Source organism: Centruroides vittatus, unplaced genomic scaffold (assembly GCF_030686945.1).
Source record: "Centruroides vittatus isolate TY-2023 unplaced genomic scaffold, ASM3068694v2 contig_2065, whole genome shotgun sequence".
Lineage (NCBI taxonomy): Eukaryota > Metazoa > Arthropoda > Arachnida > Scorpiones > Buthidae > Centruroides > Centruroides vittatus.
In genome coordinates this window covers 1-23,289 of record NW_027121279.1, presented here as the reverse complement: position 1 = coordinate 23,289, position 23,289 = coordinate 1, and the positions used below count along the sequence as shown (strand labels likewise).

General features: G+C 37.8%; 3 protein-coding genes and 2 non-coding genes across 5 annotated transcripts; 2 read left to right on the top strand and 3 right to left on the bottom strand.

The window, feature by feature from the left end:
• Positions 1-9,356: 9,356 nt before the first annotated feature.
• LOC136970615 (transcription factor SPT20 homolog) lies at positions 9,357-11,655 on the bottom strand. Its single transcript, XM_067265062.1, has 6 exons — positions 11,585-11,655; positions 11,464-11,515; positions 10,100-11,381; positions 9,951-10,019; positions 9,609-9,875; positions 9,357-9,529 (listed from the first exon to the last, which is right to left on the bottom strand). Exons 1-6 carry the CDS (start codon positions 11,640-11,642, stop codon positions 9,392-9,394), a joined length of 1,866 nt encoding a protein of 621 aa, XP_067121163.1. The 5' UTR covers positions 11,643-11,655; the 3' UTR covers positions 9,357-9,391.
• Positions 11,656-13,477: 1,822 nt separating this feature from the next.
• Positions 13,478-13,549, top strand: TRNAW-CCA (transfer RNA tryptophan (anticodon CCA)). Its single transcript has one exon. It is a non-coding gene; the product is annotated as a tRNA-Trp (tRNA).
• A 1,485-nt stretch (positions 13,550-15,034) lies between these two features.
• On the bottom strand, positions 15,035-17,352 carry LOC136970613 (transcription factor SPT20 homolog). Its single transcript, XM_067265061.1, has 6 exons — positions 17,263-17,352; positions 17,142-17,193; positions 15,778-17,059; positions 15,629-15,697; positions 15,287-15,553; positions 15,035-15,207 (listed from the first exon to the last, which is right to left on the bottom strand). The coding sequence occupies exons 1-6, from the start codon at positions 17,318-17,320 to the stop codon at positions 15,070-15,072; spliced, it is 1,866 nt and encodes a 621-aa protein (XP_067121162.1). The 5' UTR covers positions 17,321-17,352; the 3' UTR covers positions 15,035-15,069.
• Positions 17,353-19,155: 1,803 nt separating this feature from the next.
• TRNAW-CCA (transfer RNA tryptophan (anticodon CCA)) lies at positions 19,156-19,227 on the top strand. The gene has a single exon. It is a non-coding gene; the product is annotated as a tRNA-Trp (tRNA).
• A 1,485-nt stretch (positions 19,228-20,712) lies between these two features.
• LOC136970612 (transcription factor SPT20 homolog) lies at positions 20,713-23,030 on the bottom strand. Its single transcript, XM_067265060.1, has 6 exons — positions 22,941-23,030; positions 22,820-22,871; positions 21,456-22,737; positions 21,307-21,375; positions 20,965-21,231; positions 20,713-20,885 (listed from the first exon to the last, which is right to left on the bottom strand). Exons 1-6 carry the CDS (start codon positions 22,996-22,998, stop codon positions 20,748-20,750), a joined length of 1,866 nt encoding a protein of 621 aa, XP_067121161.1. The 5' UTR covers positions 22,999-23,030; the 3' UTR covers positions 20,713-20,747.
• Between the last annotated feature and the right edge of the window lie 259 nt (positions 23,031-23,289).

Genomic DNA, 23,289 nt, shown 5'->3' with positions numbered 1-23,289 from the left:
GACATTGTCACAATGCTGGGCTACATTTTTTTTTTTGTCATATTTTCAATTTATTTCTTTTAAAATATGTTTTTCACCTCAAATTAGTAGTGGCCTGCTCCTGTAGATCACACTTTTCATTTAGTAATAGAATCGTGCCGGTCTTCTATCTAATACTTTTCAAGCGAAAATATTTGAATTGAAATAACATGACTTTCGTTTCGCATCAAAAGTTCGTGTAGACTTAATTGAGGCCTATTGCCCGTAATGTTTCCGTAGTCGATCTCGTCTTTCATCTGTCTAACTCTGTGCTCGAGATTAAGGAAAGACAGACAGACGGACGGACGAAAGAACGATACTGTACATTTATTGGTCTATAATTTTTTCAAATTACAACCCAATATCTTTGAAATTGGTTCTTGTAAGTTTCGCCATGTTGTTTAAGCAAACACGCGAACTGCAAGGACAATAATAAAAAGTTTGTGGTATGGCTTCGGAGTGCCAAGCTCATCTTTACCAAAGACAAACTCCTTTCCCCCTCAAAAAAAATTTGACTTTCATTTCGGGTGCCATAATTTTAACTTGGCGCAATATTTTTATCTCGGATATTTTTTTTGTTATGAATTGTTTTTGACAAATTAACTTTTTAATTGCCTTTGTAATAAATCTATTTATTTTTGCTTCTATAACATAATTTGGTTTTAAAACAGTCAATAAAAATATAACGAAAACATAAAACCGAGATCAGAATCTACCTGCAACAAACTAAAGAAAAGAGTGAAAACTGCAAAATGAAATAAATAGGATTGTGTCAGCTTATTATCCACCGGTGTTAATTTTTTGGGGCAGGATTGTACGCAATGGTTCAAGATAACTGGTATATTATTTCCAAAATTCATATTATAAAATTTGACAATATACTTGAGTTTAGTCAACAGTCGGTTGAAAATTCACTATTATCGTAGTAGCCGAAGCGAATGAAACTATTTTGCAAACCAATTTATTAATGAAATCATTGTTTCTTTCAATTTTTGAATTTAAATACTTTCTTTAAAATGATTAAACTTAAATTAATTTTTGATAATTAATTAATAAAAGTGGAATTTGTTTGGCTGATTAAGATGTTTCTTTACGTATTCGAAAGATTTTTCCGAGGTAAATTCGTTATATCCATTTTTGATTCCCGCCATCAATTTTAGTACAACATTTTATAATGAAATTTTAGATAAAAATATTTGGATATATAGTGGTATACCTGTCACACTAGGATTCTGTGAGATTCGGAAATACCCCTGAATGAAAAATTTAATAATTGTTCCCTTTATTAAAGTAAAAATTTTCCTATTAAAAACATCCTGCCTAAAAACGGTCTTGGATATAAACATCCTGTCTAAAAACGGCCCTGGACGAGAAAATATGCGTCCCCGGCCATATAAATGTCAACAATCCTTTGTTCTTAAACTGTATCCAGATCGTCTTGCAACCTAAGTTTATAGTTAACGTCCGAATTCGTCATATATTTTGAATCCCGGGAACACCTATGACACAAATCGTCATCCACCTTCGATCACGTGACCTAATTTTCCAGGCTAAAACTATAAAAGCCACTCCTTTCCCCCCTCCGGGGAGTCTCTTATCATCGGCCGGACAAACCGCCATCGGACGTCGTCATTGCTCGGATCTACCGTCCTAACGTCTCCGCGCTCAGTCGCGACTTATAAAACTGTGCCTATTTCGGATACTTATCTACCCTTCGTGGATATCCAAGTGCTAACTAACTAAGGAAACGAATTAAGAGGTATGAACCGAAATGTAAGCTCTCTCTCTCGAACCCTACGCGACTTAGGGAATTTAGTCAGATTTGTATTTGTGTCCTTTGTTAATTTTAATAAATCTTGTTTTATTGTTAAATGGTCTCCTCTTGTCTCGAATATCGCTTTCGCCTTATCGTCGTCCCCATCTCACCTCCTATCCGCTCGCCAGACAAGAAAAGTCCCGACTCTAGGGACCGAACGAAACTTAGCCATCTTGACAAGTGAGAGAAAAGAAAAGGGAGAGACGACTTCCGCCTACCTCCCCGATCTCACATATTGGTGTCAGTCGAGTCGGGTTTCGACTTTTTCGGAACCCTGGTAGAACACCAACAAAGCACATATTGGTTTCGCTCCGATCTCACAATTCTTATGAAAAGGATCGTAGTGTGACAGGTCGGAGTCGGAGTTGCACATTTCAAAATTGCAGGAGTTATAGTCGAAATCGAACTATTTGTTTACCGACTCCACCACACTGCTCAAAGATGAAGTACAAAGAGCAACAATAAGACAGACAGTACAAGAGGAATTAGAAAAGATTAAAATATATCAAGAGAGAACATCTGTGGAAGATAAATAGAAGAAAATAAAAAAGTTAATTCAGAAAGTTAGAAATAAGCATTTCGCAGAAGGGAACGAGAGAACAAGAAAAAAGAATGAATGACTTATAACATACTACACTTAATAGATTGAAGAAGAAGTTTCAAAACTCGAGACAAAACCAAACATGACGAAATACAACCGATAATCCGACAAGAAATAAGAACTGCAAAGTAAGTTCGTGTGACTGAATTGTGCACTGAAATAGAAGAATACCAGAAAAAATACGATTTCTTTAATGCGCACAAGATCAGAGAAACTTCTGGGAAGTGAAGATAGAAGATATGTGTATAGGAGCGACAACGACGAAAACCAGAAGTAAATATAAAAGACTAGCTTAATGTATAGAAAGAATACATAAACAAAAAACTATTCAGTGACAATAAAGGAGAATGACCACTTAGCAACACCGGACTATCAATACTGGAGAGTGAGGTTATAAGAGCCTTAAGAACATAAAAGACGAAAAAGCCAATGGTCTAGATCAGTGGTGCGCAAACTATTTTCATATCCAACCCCCCCCCATTTGCAACATCAGACATCTTCTGCCCACTCTCTTACCTTTGCTATTATACTGTCACCTTTCGAAAATAAAAACCGACAAGGAAGGGTTTCAAAGTTCGGAGAAATACTATCCGATCGGTATACTGAGTTGAGCGTCGATGTCGACGTCTTCCATGCTCCGAAAAGTTTCGAATTGTTGCCAGAAAGGAGACCAATCGGTATTCATTATTTATGTCGCTTCTTCTTGTGTTTGTTCTGTGAGGTGTTCGTTGTCCGAACACAAAAATCTTTCGCGAAGTGTTCGTTATCCGATTTGTTTGTTAAATTAATCGAAATGTTCGTTAACCGATCACCCACTGTATTGCTAATTTTTTCTGTTAACTTTGAAGTAAATAAATTTTTAATGTCTTAGTGTTAAAAATTTCGTTATATATATTATATTTTTTCCTTATAAAAAAATCTAGCAACGAGAGCTGCGTAACTTCCCCGGATGTTATGAATTTTTATTTAAAAATTTTTATTATTTGTTTTTTCTTGTTCTTGTTCTTGTACGTGGGTTTATGTTGGAAGGTGTGAAATTTTTTTTTTTTTTTTTATTATTACTCAAAAATAAAATTGTGTGGCGCCATCTGTTATCAGATTTTGTTATAAATAATTTTAATGTTTTTAGTTACTATAAAATGGCAAAATGTTTAATTTTGAAGGTTCGAAGAGTTTTATAACAATTCGCAAATGTTAATAACAAATAAAGTCTTCATTAAGTGTTACCTCTCTGGAGATATATTCCACCCCTCTATCTCCCCAACCTCATTGACGGCCGGATGGTCGAGCGGTCAAGGTGGCAGCCTACCGCTCTTGGGGACCCGAGATCGAATCCGAACGGGTCGAATAATCCCCAGGAATTTTTCGGGGGTGGTCCGTTCGGATATGTCGGGCCCCGTCCCTCACCGCCTGGTCGCCCCATTGTGGGCCTGGCCGAACCCATAATGGGCCTTCTAAAAGAGGCCCTCTTAGTGCCCAAAGGGCGGAAAGAGTTAAAAAAAAAAAAAATCTCTCCAACCTCTTGACCTTTCTCCTCCAAAATTTAAAACCGTCAATGCAGTTCATATACAAGCCGCTATGCAAAATTTCGTTTCTTAATCTTTACCGCATCCTGAGATATTAAGTGAAACAGACGCCAACACTCCCCACACACATACATACATATTTACGAAATTTTTTCGCTTTTTTATTTTTTTATTTTTTGTTGGATCCAGGAAGTCTCAAAACACAAAGATTTTAATACATTTTCATTGTTATGTGTACATAACAGCCGGGAAGTAATATGAAATCATATAAATATGATTTTATTTTATAACCTCAAAATAAAAATTTATAACTCGTAATCATCGAAACCTAAATACCCTGTCATGTTCAATATCCATAGTGTGATGTTGATATAAATGAATCTGCAAGAATTAAAAGTAAAATATATAAAATCCAAATAACATTAGATTTATGCTGTTATTTAAAATAATTTTTTTTTTATCATATAGCCTAATGGAGAAAGAAATATTTTGTTCTAAAGATATGTTGTTACTATCCGATTTTTATATTTAATTCTATATTGTTCGTGTCGAAATAGTTCTGTATTGAATAACACTTGTGTATATTTATCATGATTGAATGTTTTTACAAAAGAATTTTTTAAAATTTATCTTAACTGTTTTGTAATTTTGATTATCGAAAATATAAGAATACAGTTTTGATTTTAATGAGCAAAATTCTATTATTGGTTTTGACAAAGTTTTATGTTTAAAATACTCCAATTTAATTTTGTTTCTTTCGCTATATAATTTATGAGTACAGTAAGACCCCGCTTAAAGCGGGGAATGCGTTCCTAGACGACAAAGCGCTAAACGAAACAGCGTTAAACAAGGTCATTTTAACATAGAGTAAATAGGGCTAGGAGAACACATGACCAAAAGTAAACAAATTTTAATTTTAAGTTATTTTTATATTAATTTGTATAATAATATATGTTAAATAACACATAAACATATGCACACAGAAATGTAAAGTTCATTTTTTGTGATGAAGGTCCTGACTTTTCTAAAATTCTTGTTTTTTTGCAATGAAGTCGTGAAGTTTCATTTGTCGCTTTTTTCTTTCCTTAAGCAAACGTCGGTAGCAGAAGATCGCATCCAAAACGCCTCGTTTTGCTTTGCTTTTGCACTCCTTTCGAAATATAGATCGTTCGCTACAATTTGATCAACAAAAAGTTACCAAACTTTTACTATGGAAATCTGTAGAGAAATTCTTTGGGTTCTTCGTTTTCAAAATCTCTATTTTCTAGTTGTACATGAATTCCTTGTTCTGCCAGTTCTTGAAGGTCGTTGTTGATAAGACTCTCACCAGAAACCTGCGGTAACTCCTCAATATCCTGCTCGTCTACATCTCCTAGTCCTTCTGTATCGATTAGGTTGACAATTTGTTCAACCTAACCATACAGCGATGGACTCTTTTCATTGAGAATTCTTGGATACCTTCAGCCATAACTTCTTCCATACTTCGTTCGTGCATTTATCAGTTAATTCTTACAAGGAGAAACCGATATTGCCTATGAACTTTATGATGTTATATTTTTTTCCAAAATTGCACCAAACAAACATAGATTTAAAGAAAGTAAACCTTTCTGCCACCTTTTGCTGATTGGTTCGTGTTTGTAAATAATTAATTGTACTATATACGAATAAATGAAATGCCGCGATAATTTAAATCAGCGTAAATTTTGAGCCTTTTTTAGGCTCCGAGCAGACCGCGTTATATCGAATCAGCGTTAAGCGGGGTCTTACTGTATTTAGATATTTCCTAATATTTTTTATTTTTGCACGTAACTTAAAATTATTATAAATATCATTTGTATAACTTTGAAACATTAATATATCGGTATCGGTGTATGATAAATTTACATTTTTACCATATTTAAATATTTTATAAAATATTTCATATATTAACCTTCTCTACCCTGCGGGGAAATTTCGAAAAATCTCTTCTTAGTGTGTATTCGCATGGTGCACCTTGTATACCATATTTCACTTTCAACTCCTAACCGTTTGGGCTCTGCGCTTATTATTATCAACGTATCTCGATTATATTACAAAAAAGTTTCTACTGATGGTTGTGATAGATATTTAACACGTTGATCTGCCATGGAGACTTTAAATTTAAACGTTTTCTCATATTTTGAGAAAGCATTATTCAATAATCTTAAAAGACAAAGTCGAGAATCAACTAATGGTTTTGATAAATTATTATAAAATATGTACAATACATAAAGTTTTATACATGACGTAAAATATGTGTCTCTATAACATTGTACATAGTTTTGTTTATTAGAGTAGAAATTAATTTCTTCTTATTATTATTATAATATTTTAAATTTATTTTTTTAATACTGATTGTTGATGATAATATAATAAATCATATGGAATATTAACATGTTCGAGTTCGATGTTCAGAAGCTTTTAATCATAAGTTTCTGGATAAGAATTATTTGTTTTCGTAGATCTTTTTCGAGTTAAACCTATTCTTCCTTTAATTCCATTTCTGTAAGTAAATACATATTTTTTATAATTTAATTGTCTACCAGGACTCATTTATTACTATAACTTATTATACTGTAGGACTGGTTCTGCAAATTAAGAAAATAAATAAGAATAAACAATCTTTATTTTTCACCTGAACACATGTTATACATTGTTGTTGTGTTTCGGACCTGTTGGACCTTCATCAGCAGGTTTACGATCGAAATTCTCTAAAAACAAATTTTATAATAATTACAAAAACGTAAGATAATATGTATTAAAAATTCCCGATATTAAAATGATACAAATTACAACTTACATTTTTATGGTTAATAAATACATCATTAAATACATTGCTACTCAAGATAATAACTATCACAAAACCAATCATATTCCTGTATTTAAAACAACAGAAATCAATTACATTGACAAAATTGATTCAAATTTTATCTCTAAAAACTTACGACATCGTTCTTCCTCTATCACTTGAACATAAGTTTATCTCGAGGTTGTTTCTATTTTTATACCTCCACCCCTCATTCCCGCTGTCGATGAACCTATTACATGATTGGTATATTTATCTTCTTGTATTGTTATTCAGTCGATTCTTTTATCTAACAATGTGAACGTGTTCATATAATTGCATTTTAAAATCATTTGTTTTTTTATTTTTTTATTTTTATAGTATTCATATCTATTTCGCATCCTGTTGTATTCCAAAGTTCAGCTACCGCTGAATTTCCATAATTACTTTTGATGGCGCGGATATGTTCTTTTATTTTTGTTTTTAGTTTTCTTTTTGTTTCCCCAATATATGTGTTCTTTTGTTTACAACTGCTATCAAACGAATACACTACACCTTTTTCTTCTGTTATTTCGTATTTTTCATCATTTCTATGACGAAGATATTTTTAGTCGTGTTTATTTTTTCGGGTATTAAATTTATTTTGCTTTCTATTACTTTTTTAATTCTCTTAAATTACTTTGGTATATATATATTACTTTAACAAATTGTTTTTTTTTATCTAATTGTTTTTTGGCTGTTCGTGTTTTTCTAATGTTTGTATCTGTTTTTCCAATAAGATTTTTGAGTAATCGTTTAGTATAAACATTTTAATTATTTCTTCTCTTTCCTGTTTCTGAGTACCTATTTTTTACTTGTTCTATTTTTTATTTTATCAATATACTTAATATATTAAATTTCATGCTTATTAGAACGATTGTTTTTTAATACTTACTTTGTGAATCTGCATAGGCTTTACATATTTTTTATGTATTTAATCATCTTCTTTTCTTTCTATTGTTATATCTAAATAGTTGATACTATTCTGCCTCTCTAATTCAATTTCGAATTTTATATCTTCTTTTATTTAATTTGCTTTTTTAAAAATTATATTCTCATTTATTTTTCTTTTATCAATAATTATAATACAGTCATCCACATACCTGATGTAAAATTTCTTGTATATTAGTAATATGTTCATTAATCTTTATCATAAATATTTCCGCTACTTTTAAATATATGCATATTCCCGTAGGTATTCCATCCATTTAAGTAAATTTTTTTTTATTAAACCAAAAAAAATTATATTTAATTATTAATAAGCGTAATTTCATTCAAGATTCCAATTCTGCAATAAATCCCGTTAATTTCGACAACGGCACTCTGTTTATTTTATTTATTTATTGTTTCGAAAAAAAATGGAAAGCTTTAAATGAAACCACTCTGACTATTTTGTTATTGTTACATGTAATATGAATGGCGTATTTCGTGCTTATATCATTGTTTCGGGTGTCAAATGCTACCATATAATAATTCCTAAGAAATCCGACATTCTGCGGCCTGCTTGCCGTTTAATCACGGCCAATCTTTACTTACCTACTATTTGAATTGTATTAGCGTTTTTCATCGTTTAAAATATTACTAAACTAAACCTTTAAATATGTGTGTTTTTTTTTTTTTAATCTGAATGCGATTAGCGAATAAATGAAAGTGCTCGTATATTGTACAAAGGACTGAATCGTGTTTACTTTTGTTTCTCTTAAAGATTATTTTTTCGTATTTTTGCCGTTTGTAGAGAGCTCCCGAAAAACACCTACGGTCACAGTGGCTCTGTATATTTATCAATTTTCTATTTACGTTTAACGAGATTTTTGTTACCATGTAGGCCATAATAAATTTTTATTGCGACATTTTCATCCGATAGAATTTTTTTCAGCTGGATTCCTCTACAGTATCTGTCGAAGCTTTGGTTCGTTTCGAATAGCCTCACTGCCGCCACGAAGTTTCGTTGACGGCGAAGCGTAGCGTTCAGCTTCCGATCGACAACAGGGTCGATTTTACTGTGAACGTAACACCAGAAATCACTTGAATAACATCGAAGACCGAAAGTTCGCCGCGTGAAATTACGTCATTTCCTCTGTAAGGGAAAATGAAACACCAACGTCTCAATGGGTCGACCGTATTATACAGGTAAAGACGCGTTCGCTGAATGGCCGGTTAGTATTACAGGTAGTAGTCTGTCGCGAATTATTTTGACAGAAATCATGAGCAACTTGTTATAGGTGAAGTCGTTAAAGCCATATTTGTGTCTATTCCGAGAAACATTTCCATGTTGGTTATTCTGATCGTTAACACGTCGAGTTAGAATGATCGATTTCTTGCGAATATAAGGGAAAAAATGAAATATTTTTGCGACTACACGAAACATAAAGTTGTTAGGTTTTTCGTTTGTGTAAATAGAGAAGGGGATTATTTGCGTTTTTGAACTGAAATAAACTCCTTTATTTTTAGTGTAGCTAATCGTACGTGTAACAAAAATGTGTGAGTTCTATCAGTGCGTGTGACCGTAAAAGTTGCATTGACGAAAAAACAAAAAAGTCTTTATTATAGGTATAATTTTTATTTAGAAGTTCGTTTCAAAACGTCAATTATTCTTCCAGCCGCTGACGGACTGCGTCTCTGACTGCCCGGTAATAGTATTCGCCGACCTGTGGTCTGTATTGGCGGAAAAATTCGAGTGCGTGCTGCAATACACCTTCGCCGACATGGCTTATGTGTGCAAGAAACTGAAAGGAAATTTTGCAAAGTTAATTAACACACGCCAGACGTAAGCGCATCTTTCTTTTAGCGATTTTTCAAACTCACGTGCTCGGCTAACTGCCTGACAGTGGAAGACGTAGATGCTGCACTTAAGTCGGCGTCGTACGTCTGGACCACGTATCTGGCGAATTCGTAGTAATCGTCGCTGTAAGGGAGGCCGTAACGTCGTTCGAAAAAAGACCTGACTTGCTGATAATCGCTCGATGACGGATCGTAATCATATGCCGAATACCCACTTCCAATTGCTTCTTCCAGGTATCTTCTCAGCTGTTGTCTACCATGCCGCAACTGCTGTCTAATCGATTCTGCCACCTGAAAATAGAACATTTTAACGTAACATTACACGTTGTGCGACAAATGACTATATTCGGATATTTCCGTACGTACTTCGCTTCCGCTCGGGAAATTCTGACGAACATAGGTTTCGATGGTTTCCGTGTCAACGCCTTGTTCCACCTAAACGTGTAAAAATTCGAGCGTTTTGAAACCGAACTCACAATTAGCAGTGACAGTAGGCAAAAGACTGGCGAACTCACCATTTCCCGAAGTTGTTGAAGTTGGCTTCTGAAGCCGGAGTAGCCTGTGGATTCGTATCCCCCGTAGTTTTGATCGTACTGCGTGTATTCGTAAACTTGCTGCTGCACGTAGTTGGCCTGAGATCTGAGCTGTTGCGCTAAACGTTGTACTTGGTTTCCTGGCTGCTGATGTTCTGCATACAGTTCTTGGGCCTGTTGCAGTCTTTGCTGCGAACGTTGTTGTGCGCTGTGCAGAACGTATCTGACTTGAGAGAGTACTCTAGTCAACTGGCTGTCGTACTGTTGACCCTGATAGCTTTCATAGTAGCGGTTTGCTTCATATCCGTAATCATAGGACTGTCTTCCGTAATGAGAGTATTGCTGATAACCGTAGTACTGGCCATACTGCTGACGCGAATAATCTTCGTCGCCGGAATTCTGTAAGAAGTATTGAGTACCTTGATAGATCTGCTCCCTCAGATAGCTGGCCTGTTCCTGTACTTCCTGCAGCAATTGCCGAGCCTGCTGACTCGGTTCGTAATCCGACTGTTCGTAGTGGCTCAAGATATATTGGGCTTTACCCAGCTGTCTCTGTGAGTAGTATTGTGCGGCCTGCAGAATGTATTGTACCTGGTAGAGAATTCGTGCAACCTGCTGGGATCCTTCGTAATTTCCCTCTTCCTGGGGATACTGCAAATATTTATAAACCTGTTGCTGCAAAGAGTACACTTCTGATTTTACTTCCTGGATTAGCTGCTGTTCCTGCTGACTTGGCTGCCGTCCAGACTGCTCGTACTGCGAAAGCGATTGCTGTGCTTCTTCTAGTTTTCTCTCCGTGTAATATTGTGTTCTCTGGAGAACATTTCTGACTTGGCGTAGAACTCTTCTAGCTTGATATCCGTATTGTCCTTCGTACTGGCCGCCAGAGGAATAATATTCGTATTCGGAATATCCAGAGTACTGACTGCCAACGGGATAATATTCGTATTCGGGATAATCATAGTACTGACTGCCAGAGTACTGATAGCCTTCGTATCCCGGATATTGAGAGTACTGGCCATATCGCTGCTGCGAGTATTCCAAGTATTGATAAACTTGTTCTCTCAATTGGCTGGCTTGCGATTTCACTTGCTGAATTAACTGCTGAACACGTTGGTCATACTCTCCTTCGGTCTGCCCAGAGCCGACAAGGTACTGTTGACTCTCCTGCAGTTTTCCTTCGCTGTATTCTCTAGCGTACTGAACGGCATCTCTCACTTGTCTGAGAACTTCACTGAGGTCTTGATATTCCCCGCCTCCGTATCTGTCATTAGAAATGTGCGCGTCAAATTTAGAACACCGCCGAGAGTGATCTCTTTTCGAATGATATAATTAATTTAACTTACGGTTCGTATCCACCTTCTTGTTCATAATTGCCGTAGCTTGGTTCGTCGTACACTGAATAAATAAGATACGTTTCGGTAAAGAGTGAATGGAAAGTTTCGAGATTCGAGAGAAAGCTCCTACCTGGTTGAATTGAAGCGTAAGCTGCTCCGAATAACAGCAAAATTGCCAAGCACTTCATTTTTCACACTTCTAGAAAGACGTCGACACGATTGTCAGTCATTTGTGCTCGTGTAAAATTAATTTCATCTTGTAAAAATACTACCCGATAACTGCAGTAATTAAAAAACATTACTCACCTTGGAATGTTCGGAAGTGGTTAAACACCGTTGTGAGTTGCTTGCTTTTATACTTGTGCGTTATCAAATCTCTTTGTACTTTTTCTGATAAGAATCGCGGTACAAGATAACTCTTTTGATTAGATCAACTGCAATTTGATTAATACGTCTAGACGCAAGACTGGCGTGTTGCGTAACAGAAAGGATACTCTTGTTCGCGTTGTTAAACGATGTAAGAGGCTAGTTCACTATTTTTGTTTTTTGATTTGTTTGAACACAGAATTTCGGCACGACTGAAATAAATGCCGTATGAAGATGAAATCAGTAAAGAGATTCAAGTCCGTGTTCGAACGCCTTCTGACGCATAGCGTGCAAACGGAATTGCTTAACCATGAATTGTGCGTACTGAACGTTTTCTATGTGCTATTATTTTCTGCATTCGTAATGTGGCAGTGCTTTTCGATCGGTTACATTGTCAATGAAAGACGCGAAACAGCCCATTTTTGACGGTAAATAGCGTTTACACTAATTTATTTAATTTTACGAACTTCTGTACAATACAGATAGTTGTGAAATCAAGTGTAGCTGTCAGCAGAGATGAACTTTCTTCCCTTTTATCTTATCCCGCTGCTGTTATTATTAGCACTAACAGAATGAGAAAAAAGTGATTCGGAATACTGATTGGGACGGAAAATTTCAAAGTCTACATTCTCGATTCACGTGAAAGATTAAGAATGATATTTGTAAACGCTGGGAAGTGACATTTGCGTGCTTAAAGGGTACTGAACTCTTTGTCCGTTCGCTTTTGCAAAGATCTTAAGTGCTAGCATAAGAATAACGAATACAAGTAGAATGCCCGATGTTATATTGAAACCCGAATGAAAGCGGGAATCGCGCTGAAAATCTGATATCATGAAAAATCTTCATTCTTTTAACTGTCGCTGGACAGAATTTTGCGCGAAAATGACCGTATGAACACTACCGAAGAACATATGTTCGAAAAACCTTTCCCTAACACTAACATTTTTCTCATCCCAATAGTAAACTGAGTTCGCTTTTACACTAATAGACACAGTCTGTCCATCTGCACTGTACGGAAATCACGTTTCGATACGTTTTTCATTTTACATTTAAAATCGTTTCAGTGGTATCGATGAATTTGCTTTCAATCGATCGAAACGGAAAGAATCGAGGAAGAATTAACGGTACGCTCAAGACTGTATAAAACAGTCAAACATTATGCATTTTTCGTTCGTTTGTAAGAGCCGTACCTTCGTGGAAATACGTCGGTTGGAATACCGTGAAATATGAAATATTTAAGACACATGACTTTTGCATGAAGATTTTAATACTCGCTGCAAGTTCTCGTGGAAACGTCAACGATTTTAGTCGCGAGTTCGTTTAGTTAATTCGATAACGATGAGATTATACTTCCATAACACCCACTTTAGCGAAATGTATCGTCTCTGCAAAAATCGAATTACGGCCCTCCTCCAAACCATTAAATAATAATTATAAACAACGACATTATTTGCTAAATTTCCAGCTGTGCAATATAATTCGAATCAATACCGAAACTCGATTAACGATAACGCAGTTACATGCGCAGTTGGCAGGGAAACGCGAAACTCGGACACGTGTATAATGTGTAATTGAAAAGCACGCTATACGAAAAGCTTGCAACTGAAATTCGTTTCGATTGAAGACAGAGAAGGCAAGTAAAGTGCAACGTGTACGTGAGCCGGTGGCGCAATGGTAGCGCGTCTGACTCCAGATCAGAAGGTTGCGTGTTCGAATCACGTCCGGCTCATCGTCGTTCAAGCTTTCGTTTTATTTTTTATACTCTGACGGTGCGAGTGTTAAATCATTCCAAGTTCTGTTATTCGAGAGATTACGAAGTGAATTGTTCGACGATGGCGTTGGCTGCGAGCGATCGCCGATTTTTTAACTTTTAGCCAATTACCAAAGTTTATCAACTGTACGTACAGTTGGACGTGTCGTCACAAATTGAACAAAGCAGGCTTCCTATTATGCAATAAATCCCGTTAATTTCGACAACGGCACTCTGTTTATTTTATTTATTTATTGTTTCGAAAGGAAATGGAAAGCTTTAAATGAAACCACTCTGACTATTTTGTTATTGTTACATGTAATATGAATGGCGTATTTCGTGCTTATATCATTGTTTCGGGTGTCAAATGCTACCATATAATAATTCCTAAGAAATCCGACATTCTGCGGCCTGCTTGCCGTTTAATCACGGCCAATCTTTACTTACCTACTATTTGAATTGTATTAGCGTTTTTCATCGTTTAAAATATTACTAAACTAAACCTTTAAATATGTGTGTTTTTTTTTTTTTAATCTGAATGCGATTAGCGAATAAATGAAAGTGCTCGTATATTGTACAAAGGACTGAATCGTGTTTACTTTTGTTTCTCTTAAAGATTATTTTTTCGTATTTTTGCCGTTTGTAGAGAGCTCCCGAAAAACACCTACGGTCACAGTGGCTCTGTATATTTATCAATTTTCTATTTACGTTTAACGAGATTTTTGTTACCATGTAGGCCATAATAAATTTTTATTGCGACATTTTCATCCGATAGAATTTTTTTCAGCTGGATTCCTCTACAGTATCTGTCGAAGCTTTGGTTCGTTTCGAATAGCCTCACTGCCGCCACGAAGTTTCGTTGACGGCGAAGCGTAGCGTTCAGCTTCCGATCGACAACAGGGTCGATTTTACTGTGAACGTAACACCAGAAATCACTTGAATAACATCGAAGACCGAAAGTTCGCCGCGTGAAATTACGTCATTTCCTCTGTAAGGGAAAATGAAACACCAACGTCTCAATGGGTCGACCGTATTATACAGGTAAAGACGCGTTCGCTGAATGGCCGGTTAGTATTACAGGTAGTAGTCTGTCGCGAATTATTTTGACAGAAATCATGAGCAACTTGTTATAGGTGAAGTCGTTAAAGCCATATTTGTGTCTATTCCGAGAAACATTTCCATGTTGGTTATTCTGATCGTTAACACGTCGAGTTAGAATGATCGATTTCTTGCGAATATAAGGGAAAAAATGAAATATTTTTGCGACTACACGAAACATAAAGTTGTTAGGTTTTTCGTTTGTGTAAATAGAGAAGGGGATTATTTGCGTTTTTGAACTGAAATAAACTCCTTTATTTTTAGTGTAGCTAATCGTACGTGTAACAAAAATGTGTGAGTTCTATCAGTGCGTGTGACCGTAAAAGTTGCATTGACGAAAAAACAAAAAAGTCTTTATTATAGGTATAATTTTTATTTAGAAGTTCGTTTCAAAACGTCAATTATTCTTCCAGCCGCTGACGGACTGCGTCTCTGACTGCCCGGTAATAGTATTCGCCGACCTGTGGTCTGTATTGGCGGAAAAATTCGAGTGCGTGCTGCAATACACCTTCGCCGACATGGCTTATGTGTGCAAGAAACTGAAAGGAAATTTTGCAAAGTTAATTAACACACGCCAGACGTAAGCGCATCTTTCTTTTAGCGATTTTTCAAACTCACGTGCTCGGCTAACTGCCTGACAGTGGAAGACGTAGATGCTGCACTTAAGTCGGCGTCGTACGTCTGGACCACGTATCTGGCGAATTCGTAGTAATCGTCGCTGTAAGGGAGGCCGTAACGTCGTTCGAAAAAAGACCTGACTTGCTGATAATCGCTCGATGACGGATCGTAATCATATGCCGAATACCCACTTCCAATTGCTTCTTCCAGGTATCTTCTCAGCTGTTGTCTACCATGCCGCAACTGCTGTCTAATCGATTCTGCCACCTGAAAATAGAACATTTTAACGTAACATTACACGTTGTGCGACAAATGACTATATTCGGATATTTCCGTACGTACTTCGCTTCCGCTCGGGAAATTCTGACGAACATAGGTTTCGATGGTTTCCGTGTCAACGCCTTGTTCCACCTAAACGTGTAAAAATTCGAGCGTTTTGAAACCGAACTCACAATTAGCAGTGACAGTAGGCAAAAGACTGGCGAACTCACCATTTCCCGAAGTTGTTGAAGTTGGCTTCTGAAGCCGGAGTAGCCTGTGGATTCGTATCCCCCGTAGTTTTGATCGTACTGCGTGTATTCGTAAACTTGCTGCTGCACGTAGTTGGCCTGAGATCTGAGCTGTTGCGCTAAACGTTGTACTTGGTTTCCTGGCTGCTGATGTTCTGCATACAGTTCTTGGGCCTGTTGCAGTCTTTGCTGCGAACGTTGTTGTGCGCTGTGCAGAACGTATCTGACTTGAGAGAGTACTCTAGTCAACTGGCTGTCGTACTGTTGACCCTGATAGCTTTCATAGTAGCGGTTTGCTTCATATCCGTAATCATAGGACTGTCTTCCGTAATGAGAGTATTGCTGATAACCGTAGTACTGGCCATACTGCTGACGCGAATAATCTTCGTCGCCGGAATTCTGTAAGAAGTATTGAGTACCTTGATAGATCTGCTCCCTCAGATAGCTGGCCTGTTCCTGTACTTCCTGCAGCAATTGCCGAGCCTGCTGACTCGGTTCGTAATCCGACTGTTCGTAGTGGCTCAAGATATATTGGGCTTTACCCAGCTGTCTCTGTGAGTAGTATTGTGCGGCCTGCAGAATGTATTGTACCTGGTAGAGAATTCGTGCAACCTGCTGGGATCCTTCGTAATTTCCCTCTTCCTGGGGATACTGCAAATATTTATAAACCTGTTGCTGCAAAGAGTACACTTCTGATTTTACTTCCTGGATTAGCTGCTGTTCCTGCTGACTTGGCTGCCGTCCAGACTGCTCGTACTGCGAAAGCGATTGCTGTGCTTCTTCTAGTTTTCTCTCCGTGTAATATTGTGTTCTCTGGAGAACATTTCTGACTTGGCGTAGAACTCTTCTAGCTTGATATCCGTATTGTCCTTCGTACTGGCCGCCAGAGGAATAATATTCGTATTCGGAATATCCAGAGTACTGACTGCCAACGGGATAATATTCGTATTCGGGATAATCATAGTACTGACTGCCAGAGTACTGATAGCCTTCGTATCCCGGATATTGAGAGTACTGGCCATATCGCTGCTGCGAGTATTCCAAGTATTGATAAACTTGTTCTCTCAATTGGCTGGCTTGCGATTTCACTTGCTGAATTAACTGCTGAACACGTTGGTCATACTCTCCTTCGGTCTGCCCAGAGCCGACAAGGTACTGTTGACTCTCCTGCAGTTTTCCTTCGCTGTATTCTCTAGCGTACTGAACGGCATCTCTCACTTGTCTGAGAACTTCACTGAGGTCTTGATATTCCCCGCCTCCGTATCTGTCATTAGAAATGTGCGCGTCAAATTTAGAACACCGCCGAGAGTGATCTCTTTTCGAATGATATAATTAATTTAACTTACGGTTCGTATCCACCTTCTTGTTCATAATTGCCGTAGCTTGGTTCGTCGTACACTGAATAAATAAGATACGTTTCGGTAAAGAGTGAATGGAAAGTTTCGAGATTCGAGAGAAAGCTCCTACCTGGTTGAATTGAAGCGTAAGCTGCTCCGAATAACAGCAAAATTGCCAAGCACTTCATTTTTCACACTTCTAGAAAGACGTCGACACGATTGTCAGTCATTTGTGCTCGTGTAAAATTAATTTCATCTTGTAAAAATACTACCCGATAACTGCAGTAATTAAAAAACATTACTCACCTTGGAATGTTCGGAAGTGGTTAAACACCGTTGTGAGTTGCTTGCTTTTATACTTGTGCGTTATCAAATCTCTTTGTACTTTTTCTGATAAGAATCGCGGTACAAGATAACTCTTTTGATTAGATCAACTGCAATTTGATTAATACGTCTAGACGCAAGACTGGCGTGTTGCGTAACAGAAAGGATACTCTTGTTCGCGTTGTTAAACGATGTAAGAGGCTAGTTCACTATTTTTGTTTTTTGATTTGTTTGAACACAGAATTTCGGCACGACTGAAATAAATGCCGTATGAAGATGAAATCAGTAAAGAGATTCAAGTCCGTGTTCGAACGCCTTCTGACGCATAGCGTGCAAACGGAATTGCTTAACCATGAATTGTGCGTACTGAACGTTTTCTATGTGCTATTATTTTCTGCATTCGTAATGTGGCAGTGCTTTTCGATCGGTTACATTGTCAATGAAAGACGCGAAACAGCCCATTTTTGACGGTAAATAGCGTTTACACTAATTTATTTAATTTTACGAACTTCTGTACAATACAGATAGTTGTGAAATCAAGTGTAGCTGTCAGCAGAGATGAACTTTCTTCCCTTTTATCTTATCCCGCTGCTGTTATTATTAGCACTAACAGAATGAGAAAAAAGTGATTCGGAATACTGATTGGGACGGAAAATTTCAAAGTCTACATTCTCGATTCACGTGAAAGATTAAGAATGATATTTGTAAACGCTGGGAAGTGACATTTGCGTGCTTAAAGGGTACTGAACTCTTTGTCCGTTCGCTTTTGCAAAGATCTTAAGTGCTAGCATAAGAATAACGAATACAAGTAGAATGCCCGATGTTATATTGAAACCCGAATGAAAGCGGGAATCGCGCTGAAAATCTGATATCATGAAAAATCTTCATTCTTTTAACTGTCGCTGGACAGAATTTTGCGCGAAAATGACCGTATGAACACTACCGAAGAACATATGTTCGAAAAACCTTTCCCTAACACTAACATTTTTCTCATCCCAATAGTAAACTGAGTTCGCTTTTACACTAATAGACACAGTCTGTCCATCTGCACTGTACGGAAATCACGTTTCGATACGTTTTTCATTTTACATTTAAAATCGTTTCAGTGGTATCGATGAATTTGCTTTCAATCGATCGAAACGGAAAGAATCGAGGAAGAATTAACGGTACGCTCAAGACTGTATAAAACAGTCAAACATTATGCATTTTTCGTTCGTTTGTAAGAGCCGTACCTTCGTGGAAATACGTCGGTTGGAATACCGTGAAATATGAAATATTTAAGACACATGACTTTTGCATGAAGATTTTAATACTCGCTGCAAGTTCTCGTGGAAACGTCAACGATTTTAGTCGCGAGTTCGTTTAGTTAATTCGATAACGATGAGATTATACTTCCATAACACCCACTTTAGCGAAATGTATCGTCTCTGCAAAAATCGAATTACGGCCCTCCTCCAAACCATTAAATAATAATTATAAACAACGACATTATTTGCTAAATTTCCAGCTGTGCAATATAATTCGAATCAATACCGAAACTCGATTAACGATAACGCAGTTACATGCGCAGTTGGCAGGGAAACGCGAAACTCGGACACGTGTATAATGTGTAATTGAAAAGCACGCTATACGAAAAGCTTGCAACTGAAATTCGTTTCGATTGAAGACAGAGAAGGCAAGTAAAGTGCAACGTGTACGTGAGCCGGTGGCGCAATGGTAGCGCGTCTGACTCCAGATCAGAAGGTTGCGTGTTCGAATCACGTCCGGCTCATCGTCGTTCAAGCTTTCGTTTTATTTTTTATACTCTGACGGTGCGAGTGTTAAATCATTCCAAGTTCTGTTATTCGAGAGATTACGAAGTGAATTGTTCGACGATGGCGTTGGCTGCGAGCGATCGCCGATTTTTTAACTTTTAGCCAATTACCAAAGTTTATCAACTGTACGTACAGTTGGACGTGTCGTCACAAATTGAACAAAGCAGGCTTCCTATTATGCAATAAATCCCGTTAATTTCGACAACGGCACTCTGTTTATTTTATTTATTTATTGTTTCGAAAGGAAATGGAAAGCTTTAAATGAAACCACTCTGACTATTTTGTTATTGTTACATGTAATATGAATGGCGTATTTCGTGCTTATATCATTGTTTCGGGTGTCAAATGCTACCATATAATAATTCCTAAGAAATCCGACATTCTGCGGCCTGCTTGCCGTTTAATCACGGCCAATCTTTACTTACCTACTATTTGAATTGTATTAGCGTTTTTCATCGTTTAAAATATTACTAAACTAAACCTTTAAATATGTGTGTTTTTTTTTTTTTAATCTGAATGCGATTAGCGAATAAATGAAAGTGCTCGTATATTGTACAAAGGACTGAATCGTGTTTACTTTTGTTTCTCTTAAAGATTATTTTTTCGTATTTTTGCCGTTTGTAGAGAGCTCCCGAAAAACACCTACGGTCACAGTGGCTCTGTATATTTATCAATTTTCTATTTACGTTTAACGAGATTTTTGTTACCATGTAGGCCATAATAAATTTTTATTGCGACATTTTCATCCGATAGAATTTTTTTCAGCTGGATTCCTCTACAGTATCTGTCGAAGCTTTGGTTCGTTTCGAATAGCCTCACTGCCGCCACGAAGTTTCGTTGACGGCGAAGCGTAGCGTTCAGCTTCCGATCGACAACAGGGTCGATTTTACTGTGAACGTAACACCAGAAATCACTTGAATAACATCGAAGACCGAAAGTTCGCCGCGTGAAATTACGTCATTTCCTCTGTAAGGGAAAATGAAACACCAACGTCTCAATGGGTCGACCGTATTATACAGGTAAAGACGCGTTCGCTGAATGGCCGGTTAGTATTACAGGTAGTAGTCTGTCGCGAATTATTTTGACAGAAATCATGAGCAACTTGTTATAGGTGAAGTCGTTAAAGCCATATTTGTGTCTATTCCGAGAAACATTTCCATGTTGGTTATTCTGATCGTTAACACGTCGAGTTAGAATGATCGATTTCTTGCGAATATAAGGGAAAAAATGAAATATTTTTGCGACTACACGAAACATAAAGTTGTTAGGTTTTTCGTTTGTGTAAATAGAGAAGGGGATTATTTGCGTTTTTGAACTGAAATAAACTCCTTTATTTTTAGTGTAGCTAATCGTACGTGTAACAAAAATGTGTGAGTTCTATCAGTGCGTGTGACCGTAAAAGTTGCATTGACGAAAAAACAAAAAAGTCTTTATTATAGGTATAATTTTTATTTAGAAGTTCGTTTCAAAACGTCAATTATTCTTCCAGCCGCTGACGGACTGCGTCTCTGACTGCCCGGTAATAGTATTCGCCGACCTGTGGTCTGTATTGGCGGAAAAATTCGAGTGCGTGCTGCAATACACCTTCGCCGACATGGCTTATGTGTGCAAGAAACTGAAAGGAAATTTTGCAAAGTTAATTAACACACGCCAGACGTAAGCGCATCTTTCTTTTAGCGATTTTTCAAACTCACGTGCTCGGCTAACTGCCTGACAGTGGAAGACGTAGATGCTGCACTTAAGTCGGCGTCGTACGTCTGGACCACGTATCTGGCGAATTCGTAGTAATCGTCGCTGTAAGGGAGGCCGTAACGTCGTTCGAAAAAAGACCTGACTTGCTGATAATCGCTCGATGACGGATCGTAATCATATGCCGAATACCCACTTCCAATTGCTTCTTCCAGGTATCTTCTCAGCTGTTGTCTACCATGCCGCAACTGCTGTCTAATCGATTCTGCCACCTGAAAATAGAACATTTTAACGTAACATTACACGTTGTGCGACAAATGACTATATTCGGATATTTCCGTACGTACTTCGCTTCCGCTCGGGAAATTCTGACGAACATAGGTTTCGATGGTTTCCGTGTCAACGCCTTGTTCCACCTAAACGTGTAAAAATTCGAGCGTTTTGAAACCGAACTCACAATTAGCAGTGACAGTAGGCAAAAGACTGGCGAACTCACCATTTCCCGAAGTTGTTGAAGTTGGCTTCTGAAGCCGGAGTAGCCTGTGGATTCGTATCCCCCGTAGTTTTGATCGTACTGCGTGTATTCGTAAACTTGCTGCTGCACGTAGTTGGCCTGAGATCTGAGCTGTTGCGCTAAACGTTGTACTTGGTTTCCTGGCTGCTGATGTTCTGCATACAGTTCTTGGGCCTGTTGCAGTCTTTGCTGCGAACGTTGTTGTGCGCTGTGCAGAACGTATCTGACTTGAGAGAGTACTCTAGTCAACTGGCTGTCGTACTGTTGACCCTGATAGCTTTCATAGTAGCGGTTTGCTTCATATCCGTAATCATAGGACTGTCTTCCGTAATGAGAGTATTGCTGATAACCGTAGTACTGGCCATACTGCTGACGCGAATAATCTTCGTCGCCGGAATTCTGTAAGAAGTATTGAGTACCTTGATAGATCTGCTCCCTCAGATAGCTGGCCTGTTCCTGTACTTCCTGCAGCAATTGCCGAGCCTGCTGACTCGGTTCGTAATCCGACTGTTCGTAGTGGCTCAAGATATATTGGGCTTTACCCAGCTGTCTCTGTGAGTAGTATTGTGCGGCCTGCAGAATGTATTGTACCTGGTAGAGAATTCGTGCAACCTGCTGGGATCCTTCGTAATTTCCCTCTTCCTGGGGATACTGCAAATATTTATAAACCTGTTGCTGCAAAGAGTACACTTCTGATTTTACTTCCTGGATTAGCTGCTGTTCCTGCTGACTTGGCTGCCGTCCAGACTGCTCGTACTGCGAAAGCGATTGCTGTGCTTCTTCTAGTTTTCTCTCCGTGTAATATTGTGTTCTCTGGAGAACATTTCTGACTTGGCGTAGAACTCTTCTAGCTTGATATCCGTATTGTCCTTCGTACTGGCCGCCAGAGGAATAATATTCGTATTCGGAATATCCAGAGTACTGACTGCCAACGGGATAATATTCGTATTCGGGATAATCATAGTACTGACTGCCAGAGTACTGATAGCCTTCGTATCCCGGATATTGAGAGTACTGGCCATATCGCTGCTGCGAGTATTCCAAGTATTGATAAACTTGTTCTCTCAATTGGCTGGCTTGCGATTTCACTTGCTGAATTAACTGCTGAACACGTTGGTCATACTCTCCTTCGGTCTGCCCAGAGCCGACAAGGTACTGTTGACTCTCCTGCAGTTTTCCTTCGCTGTATTCTCTAGCGTACTGAACGGCATCTCTCACTTGTCTGAGAACTTCACTGAGGTCTTGATATTCCCCGCCTCCGTATCTGTCATTAGAAATGTGCGCGTCAAATTTAGAACACCGCCGAGAGTGATCTCTTTTCGAATGATATAATTAATTTAACTTACGGTTCGTATCCACCTTCTTGTTCATAATTGCCGTAGCTTGGTTCGTCGTACACTGAATAAATAAGATACGTTTCGGTAAAGAGTGAATGGAAAGTTTCGAGATTCGAGAGAAAGCTCCTACCTGGTTGAATTGAAGCGTAAGCTGCTCCGAATAACAGCAAAATTGCCAAGCACTTCATTTTTCACACTTCTAGAAAGACGTCGACACGATTGTCAGTCATTTGTGCTCGTGTAAAATTAATTTCATCTTGTAAAAATACTACCCGATAACTGCAGTAATTAAAAAACATTACTCACCTTGGAATGTTCGGAAGTGGTTAAACACCGTTGTGAGTTGCTTGCTTTTATACTTGTGCGTTATCAAATCTCTTTGTACTTTTTCTGATAAGAATCGCGGTACAAGATAACTCTTTTGATTAGATCAACTGCAATTTGATTAATACGTCTAGACGCAAGACTGGCGTGTTGCG